This window comes from Elephas maximus, chromosome 24, assembly GCF_024166365.1.
Source record: "Elephas maximus indicus isolate mEleMax1 chromosome 24, mEleMax1 primary haplotype, whole genome shotgun sequence".
NCBI classification, from domain to species: domain Eukaryota; kingdom Metazoa; phylum Chordata; class Mammalia; order Proboscidea; family Elephantidae; genus Elephas; species Elephas maximus.
Genome location: NC_064842.1, coordinates 28,547,170 through 28,559,203, shown reverse-complemented (window position 1 = coordinate 28,559,203; position 12,034 = coordinate 28,547,170). Strand labels below are relative to the sequence as shown.

The following is a 12,034-nucleotide window of genomic DNA, read 5'->3' as shown; positions in this document are numbered from 1 at the left end:
CTTTAATTCATTTTGCAAAACAATTCAAATAATCAGAAAAACCCAACTTTTCAAGTATTTGTAAGTGATTACTCACTTTTAAACATGGAACAAAACAAACCACACTCTCTGTTTCTAAAGTTGAATGGATCTGTTATTAGGCTTTAAAACCTCTTCCAAAAAGTAGTAAGGATTCATTCCAGAAATGTGTGGATCCTGATTAGAGGTGGGGGCTGTTAGCAATGATAAAAGAATCATCTTTTGTCTTAGTACCAGTCCCCTCAGAAAGAGATACTTTCACAATGTTAACAAATGCTTTTGACTAGACAGGCATTTAAATAAAGATGAATCATAATACAAGCTAAAATGGCTATCTGGCCTATAGGTCAGGTGACTTTAGAAACTAATTCTACAGTAGCATTGCATAACGGAAATGGCATGGCACTAGATGTCCGGTGAACTGGGTTCCAACTGTGGGAGCAGAAGCAAACAACAGTATCTGGGTCTCAATTTCCTCAGTCTACAGAATGAGGGGCTGGCCAAGGAGACATCTAAGGGCCATTCAGATCTAAATTCTGTGAGTTTATGTTTTTCTCTTATTCTCCTAAAATGCTTTAAAAAAGAAAAAAGTCACATTTAAATGATGAAGAGAATCAGAAGAGTACCTTTATTAAATATACACAACTGAGTTTCCCTCATTTTCTTTAGGAATAACTGAGACACAAAACTCTATGACCAGAACACCCTGATGAAGAGATGGTAGCACTGTACCTGAAACTATGAGAGTAAATTCTATGAACTCATACCTTCAAAATATGAAAGCCAACAATGCATTTTTGTTTGATCAACACCTGATGAATCATGGAAAGGCCATTACAATTTTCTAATTCATGTATTCTTTGTTGGTTGTATTTAGTTAATGCGAGTATAACTCGTAGTGCTAAGGCTTGAGTTTCTTCACAGCTACTGAGCTCAACAACCTAAAAAAAAAAGAGAATATGTTTTTCTTTTAATTTGTTGAGATTAAGAATTTAACATGTGTAATCATCTGTTATGTAGTACCGTATCTTAGTATTACATACAGTAGATATGCCTACTTTTTAATGCTCATACTTTATTTTTTGTAACTGTTTAAGCATTGTTGATAACCAACATTAAGAAAAAGACAAATTCCATGCTCTTTAACTGTATGCTGTAAGCTGTTGCCATCAAGTCGATTCTGACTCATAGCGACCCTACAGGACAGAGTAGAACTGCCCCATAGGGTTTCCACGGTTCCAATTAAATACTATAAATGAACTAAAATAACATTAACAACCTTAGGGGTCAGTAGTGTTTTATAATTAGGTGATTTGAAACGTCAGCAAAATGTCTCAAATATTTGGTTAATTAGTCAGTCAACAAACAGCCTCAGTGTTAGGTGCTGTGGGAGATAAAAAGTAGAAGTCATGATACTTTCCCCCAGTGGGGCCTACTGTACGCCAAAGGAGAAGATGTACATATAAAAACCATGCACTGTGCCTTGTACTTCAGTTCAGTTCAACCAGTGCTTATTGGCAGCTGCTATATATAAGAAACACATGCCTATTATTATAAAAGGCAAATAAAAACGAGACAATATAAGTGCCACGACAGCACAGAAACTACTTCTGACACTCCCTGCTTGGTTTAGGGAGGTTCTACCATGGAGAGAAGACAGACTGGAAGGGTAGCAAAATCTTGGGAAGGAGGGATAACAGGCGGGCAGGGTAAGGGACAGCCAAGAACAGAGTAAAGGCCTAAAACTGGAAGTTGACGTACCTCTAGGAGGCTGCAGGTTGCCTATTTGGCTGGATTGTGGGGATTAAGGCTCAAAGGTAGGTTATGTACGTGAGGATTTTAAGGAGATTGAGTTCTATTTTAGTAGGGAGTAGGATGGGCACTGAACAAAGTTGCTAAAGTTTTAAGTGTGGAAATATACTTTAAATGTCTTATTGGCAAGAATTAAATGTATGTAAGATAAAAATTAAAAATTTAACCATTTTCTCTAGATCAAGTCACTGTGTAACAGTAATCAAAACAAAATTATGATTGAGAAAAAGCTGATGATGTACACTTTGAAATTATATAATGCTACAAAAGCAGATCACAAAACGATGAGGAGTTAAATGAAGAGCTTTTAATTTTAAAACACTAGATGAAAACTCTATTCAAATAGTTAAAGATATTGGATACAAAAAAAAAAGTACGAAAAAAGTAAGAGGAGGAGAAAAAAAGGCAGTTTATAGACTATGGTGGGTCAAATGCTAAGAAGATACTTACAAGAACAACAACAATAACAACAATCACTACAATGCCCCTGTATTGGGCTAAATAAATTATATATAAAAACAAACAAAAAAACTTGCTGCTGAATCAATTTCGACTCATAGCAACCCTGTTGTAGAGTTTCCAAGGAGTGGCTGGTGGATTTGAACTGCGACCTTTTGGTTAGCAGCCAAGCTCTTAATTACTGTATCACCAGGGCTCCATTGAGCTGAAGTGTCCCCTAAAAGACATGTCTACCCAGAACCTCAGAATCTAACTTTATTTGGAATAAGCATCTTTGTAGATATAACTAAGTTAACAAGATGAGATGATCTTGGATTTAAGGCAGCCCGAAATCCAAAGACTGGTGTCCTTATAAGAAGAAAGAGAAGGAGAATTGACGTACGAGGGAAAGGCCACGTGAAGATGGAGGTAGAGACTGGAGTGACGCAGCTACATGTCAAGAAGACAAGGATCGCCAGCAACACCAGAAGCTAGAAGAGAGGCATAGAACAGATTTTCCTTGAGGGAAAGGCCATGTGAAGACAGAGGCAGAGACTGGAGTAATGCAGCTACAAACCAAGAACACAAGGGATACCAGAAGTTAGGAGAAAGGCACAGAACAGATTTTCCTTTAGACCTCCAGAAAGAACCAAGGTAGTCAGCACCTTAGTTTTGGACTTTCAGTCTTCATAACTGTGAGAGAATTAATTTCTGTTGTTTTAAGCCACCAAGTAGTGATAATTTTTTACGGCAGCCCTGGAAAACTATTAAAGCCCCTTATTGTAAAAGTAATTTAAAATGGTCCCAGTAAGAAAGCCAGTTAGGAAGACAGTGGGAGAATGTGATAATGTTGCAGAAGTTATACTTGGAGAAAAAATGAAGACGGTATTATGTGGATGAAGGGAGATTATGGCTGCTTTAATTAAATAGGGATACGGACCCTGAGGGAGTAGAAATGGTCAGTACTGAAGTGGGATCACTTGTGCTTGTATTATGGGTCAGCTGTCACTGAAATAGTTTACTGAGTGTCAATTCTATGTGAAGAAAGATACTACCCCTGCCTTCATATAACTAAATAGAATAGATAATTTATTCTACTATGATACTTATGGCATGAGTTAAACTTTTTGTATTTCTCCTTCTCTCTAAAAGAAATTCCAAAATTGAATAAATTATTTTTTACTATTTGCTGGCCCTTGGATTTCTTTCTGTACATCAGGAGGCTTCAAAGGAAAAAAAAGTGTCACAAACCTTATTTTTAAAAATGTATTTCTTTCATATCATTACTATAGCATGTATTTTTTTTTCATATTTTCATTGCTAATTTTAAATATCTTGTATAGTAAACATTTCATTGTTCTAATATACATTTCTGGATAATCGAAAACTTTAAAAATCTTCCTAAACTAGAAGAAAACTTTAACCATCTGTTGCAGTTAACTTGATGACATTCCTCAACAATACGTCATTTTTTTTAACTTAAAAGTTTAAAACAGTTGATGTATGGGTTCTTTTTTTTTCTTAATCCATGTATCAATAATAAGGAAGTAGCTTCTCTTCAGGTTATGGATTCTTTTTTTTTTTCTTAATCCATATATCAATAATAAGGAAGTAGTTTCTCTTTAGATAAAACTATAATCAGTGATTCTTACCCTGGCAAAAAGAAAAACAAATATGCCAGTCCCACCAATCTCGTGCAGAACGCCTTGTATAGTTTTACACTCAGTAGGCCGGAGATTCTTTAGATGATGAGGCTCCAACGAGATGCTCTGAACTTCTTTTGAGCTGAAGGGTCTTTGAGAGAGTTGGGTTTTCATCTGACCTTTAAGTCTGATAACTGGCTCGTAGATGGTATACTGAGCAGGACAGTAAGGTGTATAAACTATTGAAAGGCTTTCCTGAAACACAAATATTTTTCTTCAGTAACTAAACGAAGTTAAAATGTGAGTCATCAACTAGCAAATAAAGATTTCAAAGTAAAAAGACATCCAAATAATCTCTTCATTTGGTTTTAAAAAGACAGGTACTACACAGTAAACAAAGATGAACCTAAGATGCAAGACTGCTTCCCACAAAGGAAAAGGTCAACTTCATTTATTAGTGATGAATAGTATAAACCATATGGATATTGAGAAGTATTCCAGCTTTGGAGTCAATTTAGAATAAGAATTAAATTATATTTACCATACTACTAATAATAGCTAATACTTATATCACACTCATTACATACCAGGCCCTGCTCTAAGCACTTTATAAATATTAACTAATCTTTATAACCTTATCGATCAATTTATCCACAATTTTTGCTTTGGATTTGCTCATGGGCTGGCTACTCATTTAAAAGTGACTCTAAACCAGATCTTTCTAACCAAACAAACCCATTGCTGTCTAGTTAGTTTTGAGTCCTAAAATTCCAGGTTATCAGCAAACCTAATTAAAATTAAGTAGAATTATATAGAGGGTAGTAGTTTCAACCAGCTCTGGATCACTGTCAAGCTTCTACAAACTACTTCAAAATTAAGATAACACTTGTTATGGATTGAACTGTGTCCCCCCAAAATATGTGTTGTAAATCCTGACCTTTATGCTTATGGTTATAATCCCATTTGGGAATGAGTTGTCTTTGTTAATGAGACACAATTAGTGTAGGGTGTGTCTTGAGTCAAACTCTTACAAAATATAGAAGGGGGTCTCGACCCACCTGGATCAAAGGAGAATGAAGAACACCAAGGTCACACGATAACTAAGAGCCCAAGAGACAGAAAGGGCCACATGAACTAGAGACTTACATCATCCTGAGACCAGAAGACCTAGATGGTGCCCAGCTACAACCGATGACTGCCCTGACAAGGAGCACAACAGAGAACCCCTGAGGGAGCAGGAGATCAGTGGGATGCAGACCCCAAATTCTCACAAAAAGACCATACTCAATGGTCTGACTGAGACTAGAGGAATCCCGGCGGTCATGGTCCCCAAACCTTCTGTTGGCCCAGGACAGGAACCATTCCTGAAGACAACTCAGCAGACATGAAAGGGACTGGACAGTGGGTAGGAGAGAGATGCTGATGAAGAGTGAGCTAATGATATCAGGTGGACACTTGAGACTGTGTTGGCATCTCCTGTCTGGAGGGGGGATGGGAGGATAGAGAGAGTTGGAAGCTGGCAAAATTGTCACGAAAGGAGAGACTGGTAAGGGCTGACTCATTAGGGGGAGAGCAAGTGGGAGAACGGAGTAAGGTGTATATAAGCTTATATGTGACAGTCTGACTTGATTTGTAAACGTTCACTTGAAGCCCAATAAAAGTTAAAAAAAAAATATATATATACATAGAAGGGGCAGATCAAGGAATCAGAGATGGGTTAAATTAGATGCCCAGACACATGGAGATCTCCAAGGAACCCGGCAGCAGAGGCTAAAGAGACAAGGACCTTCCTCCAGAGGCAACAGTAAGAAAAAGCCTTCCCCCTAGAGCCAGCACCCTGAATTCCGAATTCTAGCCTCCTACAGTGTGAGAAAACCAATTCGTTTGTTAAAGCCATCCACTGTGGTACTTCTGTTTCAGAGGCACTAGAAAACTGAGACCACACTTAAATGCAGGATGTACTCGAGGTGGTCTCAGTGGCAGCAGCTACTGGTGCCCAGGCTCCGGGAAATCATGTACTGTACATTCATGACTTTTCAAAGAGCCTTGGGCTTTGATCATTTACGACCTATGGTGAGTGAAGAAGTTTCATCAGATGCATCGTTCAGCATATGTGCACACCGACTAAATCAGCTACAGTCTGCTGTACATGATTATGCTGGAAAACAACCTTTCGACCCTGCAGTAGCTTTCATCAGAAAGCTGACAAAATGCCCATCTACCTGAACGAGTCCCACCTGACCGCCAAGGCACTGAGATGGGCCTGACTGCACCGGCATGCTCTCATAGCCCCAAAGTATCCAACGAGGTGAAATAATGTATTTGTTTTCTAAAAGAGTTTTGGCATAAAACTCTTAGGATTTTCATTTGTGATCATTTCTGCTGAAACTTATGAGTTATATGATCTATATTCTTTTTACATGAAATAAAAAGATTAAGGAAATATTTTATTCTGTTTTTTATAAAAATACATGGATTAAGCAAAAGCTAGCGAATTAAAATTATGATTTGAGCAAACACTTGTTATGTGAGCATCTTGGTTTCATGAAAGCAGAGGTTCTCGATGTGTGGTACCTAAGCTGCAGCAGCGACAGTGGCGGCAGCCGCGGCGGCGGTGGCGGCAGCAGTGGGCTTTCTTGGAACTTGTTAAAAACTCAGTCTGAGGATCCACTTCAGACCCACTGAATCACAAACTCGGAACCAGCAATCTGTGTTTTAACAAATCCTGATGCACACTCAGGTTGGAGAACCACTTCCCTGAAGCATGTTCTCAAGGGTGGGACATTTGGGGTGGGATCATTCTTGGTTGTGCAACGTTGTCCATATACTGCAGAACATTTAGCAGGCCTGACTCACACGTACTAGTAGTTGACAGCCAAAACGCTCAAACCCTTCCCTCACCCCACACACACAAACACCAAAAAAAACCCATTGCCGTCAAGTCGATTCTGACTCACAGCAACTCTACGGGACAGAGTAGAACTGCCCCATAGGGTTCCAAGGAACACCTGGTGGATTCGAACTGCCAACCTTCTGGTTAGCAGCTGTAGCATTTAACCACTACACCACCAAGGTTTCCCACAGAAGCACACGTATTCTATTATTACAGGACATCAGATCTGTAATAAATGCCACAGGTATTTATATCTATGTCTATTCCACAACACATATACTTAACACCACTTAATAAATATGTATCTGCACTACAATTTTTCTTTTAGTCAAATATAACAGCTACAAAATATATTGTTTTTATTTTGAAATACATACTTGAACAACAACCAAAAATACATCCTAAGACAGTCGTCTACTTTAAGTAAGAAATACCTCTGACCTACAATCATCCTTCTCATAAGAAGCAAAAGAGGGAAGAACAAAGTGTCATGGCCAAGACTACTGGTTTTTTAGTAGATCTTCTAAGACTGTGAAGGGTCAGCTTTTTAGCTGTTCTAATTTAAAAATACCAGCTTTTAAACTGTATACTAGTAGATAAAATATTAGAATAATGTATAAAAAACAATCTGAGAGTCTCATATGAACAGAATTGGCAATCATTTGAAAGCAAAATTCCTAGTTGTTACTGATATTAAATAATTTTCCAAAATTAGAATACATGTAACTAAATCTAATATTATGAGTAAAAATTAGTATTTATTTGTAAGTATAGAAAGGAGATGTAAAGAGCAATATTTTTTAGGAGTATGCTAGATGGCTATCAAGCATTATATTTCACTGTACCATAAACATTTCTTCCTTAATGATTAATAGGTATAAACTAAACTGATAATTAGTGAAAAAAAAAAAGTACAGACATACAATTCCAAGAAAAAGGGATAAAAATTTTAAACCTGAACACAAGGTCAGAGAGGAGGCCAAAGTGCTCCAATTTTTTTTCAGGGAAAAAAAAGTTCTAAGAAAAGAAAATGGTAAAGAACAAAATAGGAAAACTTTAGAAATTCATAACTAATTACATTTCAATAAATATATAATGCAGAGTTACTATAAAGTTATACAACTGAAACTTACAATTAAGAGACCAACATCCACATCTTTCTTGGTCATAAAAAGTTCTCTGATTTGTTCAGATCGCAGTATTTCTTTACTAATGTATTTGGAGTAATCATTCACTGGCTTGCCATATTTACACGGCATTATAGATGTATGGTTGGGTCCACAAGCATATAGATAAAAGGCTTCTTGTGAACCAATCTTAGCTCCTGAATGGCAGAAAAATCAAGTCAGTTACTAAAACACTCCAACCAGAATTTTTCATAAAAAGCAAAAAACCAAAAGCAATTTTTTTAATCAATTATTTAAATTGCTCACTATGTCTTATAAAATTAATAAATCATCATTAATCTTCAAATTGGTATAATGAAAAATTCTATGCCAACTCTGATGGAAAACAAACTAACACATTTAAAATTAACCATGAAACTCCTGATAAAATAAAATCATAAAATTTCTATTTGCTCTTTAAGTCTGGAAATAGGTGTTTTGTTCTGCTTTATTTTTAATAAATGGAACTATATCTTGGTAAATTCCATTTTAAAACACAATTTGAATTCGCATCTTTATTCCCTCCTTCCACTCATCTATCCATCTATGCAATAAATGCTGTCTGAATGCTATTATGTGCCAGGTTTAGTGAGATATTTTAAAAATCATATATTTCCTTTTTTCTCTAAAATCTGGTATTTGTCTAAAATCTGTTGCCGTTGACTTGATTCCAACTCATAGTGACCCTACGGGACAGAGTAGAGCACCCCCATAGGGCTTCCAAAGAGCAGCTAGTGGATTTGAACTGCTGACCTTTTGGTTAGCAGCTGAACTCTTAACCACTGTACCACCAGGGCTCCTGGTATTTGTATAGGATATACTAAAATTATAAGTAAAAGAAACAACCATCTAAGTTAAACAGTCATATTACTACATTTTTCAGGATTGTAAAATACTGTTGATTTAATACAAGCTTCTCTCTTTTTTTTTTTTTCTCTTTTCTGGTGGGTGTTGCGGGGGTGGGGCATACACTTCTACCCGGAATATATACATCAATTGTAAGATATGTCGGGATTATAGAAATGTGAATGATTTTTTTTAAACTGTATCTTAATCTAAAAAAAAAATCTTAATCTAGTACTTACTAAATATAGGTGACAATACAGGAATGGTTTTAGCCAGGAATATTTACTTAGCTTAATACTTACTAAGTGGGGGGAAAAAAAAAAATTAGAAATGCTTCAAAAGAAAAAACTATACCATTGAAGAGGAGCACATTTCCCAGGTCCCATTTTCCAGCCAATTGCAAACATTCTTCTTGGGATGACAAACAATGGCCGATCATGCAAAATGTTTTATTACTATCAGACGACAAACTTGTTTTTCTTGGAAGCACATAATGCAAAGTAACATCAGTCTTCCTATATTAAAAAACAAAGTTAAATCAATCACTTTAGTGACTACTAAGTGTTTTTAAAAGTAAGAATGTTTAACAATGGGAAATTCATGAGCAATGCCTTATTGAGTACCAGGTGGTGGGGAGAGAGGAGGGGTTCTGCAGTCTCTTGGCCAGAGGAGCACTGGCAACCCACCAGTCTTAGGAAGGGGAGCAGAACAGAGATGCCTGAGGACCCCACAACGGGCCAGGCGAAGTGTGACCAGACATTTGCTGCAAGTTTTCTTTGCCATTTGACTTCTGCATAGGTGCCTTCCTGCTTTACTGATACAAGCCATTCATCTCCTCCTAAATTTTACCAAGAAATCTCCCATCTGAGCAAACAGTTCCCAAAATCTAAACACCTCAGTGAGGCCTTGGAAGGCTACTCAGAAAGAACATCACTCCTCCAGCTTTCGCCCTGCCTAGCCACTGAAATGCCAGTGTGTTTCCATGTTGTTTCTTCAGGGCTAAGAGATCACAAAACTTTTGATTAGGCTCTACTTTTTCCTGCTTTTTCCTCATGGACAAAGGTTACAGAAATGCTTATACAAGCCAGAATACTGGAAAAGGTAAACTAAGGCTTTCTCACAGAGAGACACACACAAAAGCTGGGGAGACTTCATCATTTAGTGAAACCACAAGCCCCGTCTCTGGTTCAGGAATGTTCTAAGCTTCATATTAAGATAATGAGGGTAACCGGTAAAGGCCAAGTCTAAACAAAGCCTGCGAATAAGATGAAGACTCAGAATAAACTAACATGGTTTGGCCTCTATGAGAAATTCTGCGATACACATTTATTTAAAAGCTTGCCCCCGAAGCTCTCAGCTTTCATATTTGACATATAAATAACTATTTTAATAGAAATATTTTTCAGTAAAGGAACTTCTGTAGTAAAGACATGAGGCAGCTTTTGCAACACGAGCCTCTTTAGGCCAAATACTGGCCACAACTAAAACACTACTGCCACCTAGTGGCAATATGTCTTAATGTAGTTTTTTTTTAAGGGTAACATTGCAAGATGAATGCATCGTTCAACAAATATTCAGTACCTACTATGAACAAGGAAACCCTGGTGGCGTGGTGGTTAAGTGCTACAGCTGTTAACCAAGAGGTCGGCAGTTCGAATCCGCCAGCCGCTCCTTGGAAACTCTACAGGGCAGTTCTGCTCTGTCCTATAGGGTTGCTGTGAGTCAGAATCGACTTGACAGCAGTGGGTTTGGTTTGGATTGGTACTGTGAACCAAACCCTGGTGGCATAGTGGTTAAGAGCTACGACTGCTAGCCAAAAGGTGGGCGTTATGAATCCCCTATGCGTTCCTTGGAAACCCTGTGGGGCAGTTCTACTCTGTCCTACAGGGTCGCTATGAGTTGAAATCAACTTGAAGACAACAGATTTTTTTTTTTTTTGGTTATGAGCCAAATGAAGTCCTGGTAGTGTAGTGGTTAAGTGCTGTAGCTGCCAACCCAAAGGATGGCTGTTAGAATCCACCAGCTGTTCCTTAGAAACCCTATAGGGCAGATATACTCTGTCCTATAGGGTCCTTATGAGTCAGAATCGACTCAATGGCAATGGGTTGTTTTTTTTGTTTTTGTTTTATGAGCCAAATGGAGCCCTGGTGGCATAGTGGTTAAGCACTTGGTTGTTAACCAAAAAGTTGGCGGTTCGAACCCACCAGCCATTCCACAAGAGAAAAGATGCGATAGTCTGCTTCTGTAAAGATTTACAGGCTTAGAAACCCTATAGAGTCATTACGAGTCAGAACCAACTTGAAGGCACATAGTAACAATATCAACATGAGCCAAATATTTCTGCCGTATTTGTGAACTGTTCATCAAATTACCATTAGTAGGAAATAATAAATTATTTTTTAGTGTTATTATTTAATTAAAAATGGCCTCTTGAAATATATTATTTATAGGAATTATTCTGCAGCTCAGAAAGAGATAAAGACAGTGCTAAATTTAAGTCAAAAGAGTAAGATATTTGTCCCTGGTCACTTGTTCACTGTTCTACTATCTGGTGACATCATTAACTTGTACTACATGGGAACAAATTCCTTTAAAGTAGTCTAGAAAAAAATGAATGAATAAAAAATTGAGCAATATATGAAACAAGTGATATGCTCACTAACTTCAGAACTGTCCAACACAAAAATCTAATCTTTTATTCTGGACATACCTAATAATTAGTTTGTGGTTCTTAGATCTCTCAGCTGGCCTGATTCAGAGAAAAGCTGTAACAGGCAGTATAGCATAGAATTCTAGGTTCAAGTTCAGCTCTACCCCTGACTTGTGGCATGACTTTGGGAAAGTTATTTTACCCTACCCTGGGTCTAAGTATCCTCATCCATAAGACAGAGATAATAATATCTCTATTTTGCAGTGCTGTTGGGAAGATTAAATGTGTGTAAAGTGCTTAGCACAGTGCCTGACACGTGTTGGGAGCTCAGGAGACGAGGAGAAAGTTCAGGAGAAGAAAGAGGCTCTCTTCTCACAGCTCCAATACCAACTTCAAAGGATATACCTTAAGGTTCTGGAAACAAACTTACTGATCGGCTACACCTGCCATCCAGGCTTAGATGATAGATGTTAAGACTGAGAACTTCTAATGCAACATTTTATTTGGAATATGAAAATTAGGCTTCAACCATGTATTTTCCTGAGTTATTATAATGAATAAAACAAAA

The 12,034-nt window shown here is 37.4% G+C and overlaps 1 protein-coding gene across 6 annotated transcripts in view; it reads right to left on the bottom strand.

Annotated features, from left to right (window-relative positions):
• LYST (lysosomal trafficking regulator) overlaps nucleotides 1–12,034 on the bottom strand; it is a 211,994-nt gene that overhangs the window by 115,280 nt on the left and 84,680 nt on the right. For all 6 annotated transcript variants that reach the window (XM_049868668.1, XM_049868673.1, XM_049868670.1 and 3 more), the window contains exons 15-18: nucleotides 9,171–9,331; nucleotides 7,938–8,128; nucleotides 3,921–4,166; nucleotides 786–959 (exon numbers count right to left, since the gene is read on the bottom strand). In XM_049868668.1, coding sequence (XP_049724625.1) covers nucleotides 786–959; nucleotides 3,921–4,166; nucleotides 7,938–8,128; nucleotides 9,171–9,331 — 772 coding nt within the window. The remainder of the gene's footprint in view (nucleotides 1–785; nucleotides 960–3,920; nucleotides 4,167–7,937; nucleotides 8,129–9,170; nucleotides 9,332–12,034) is intronic.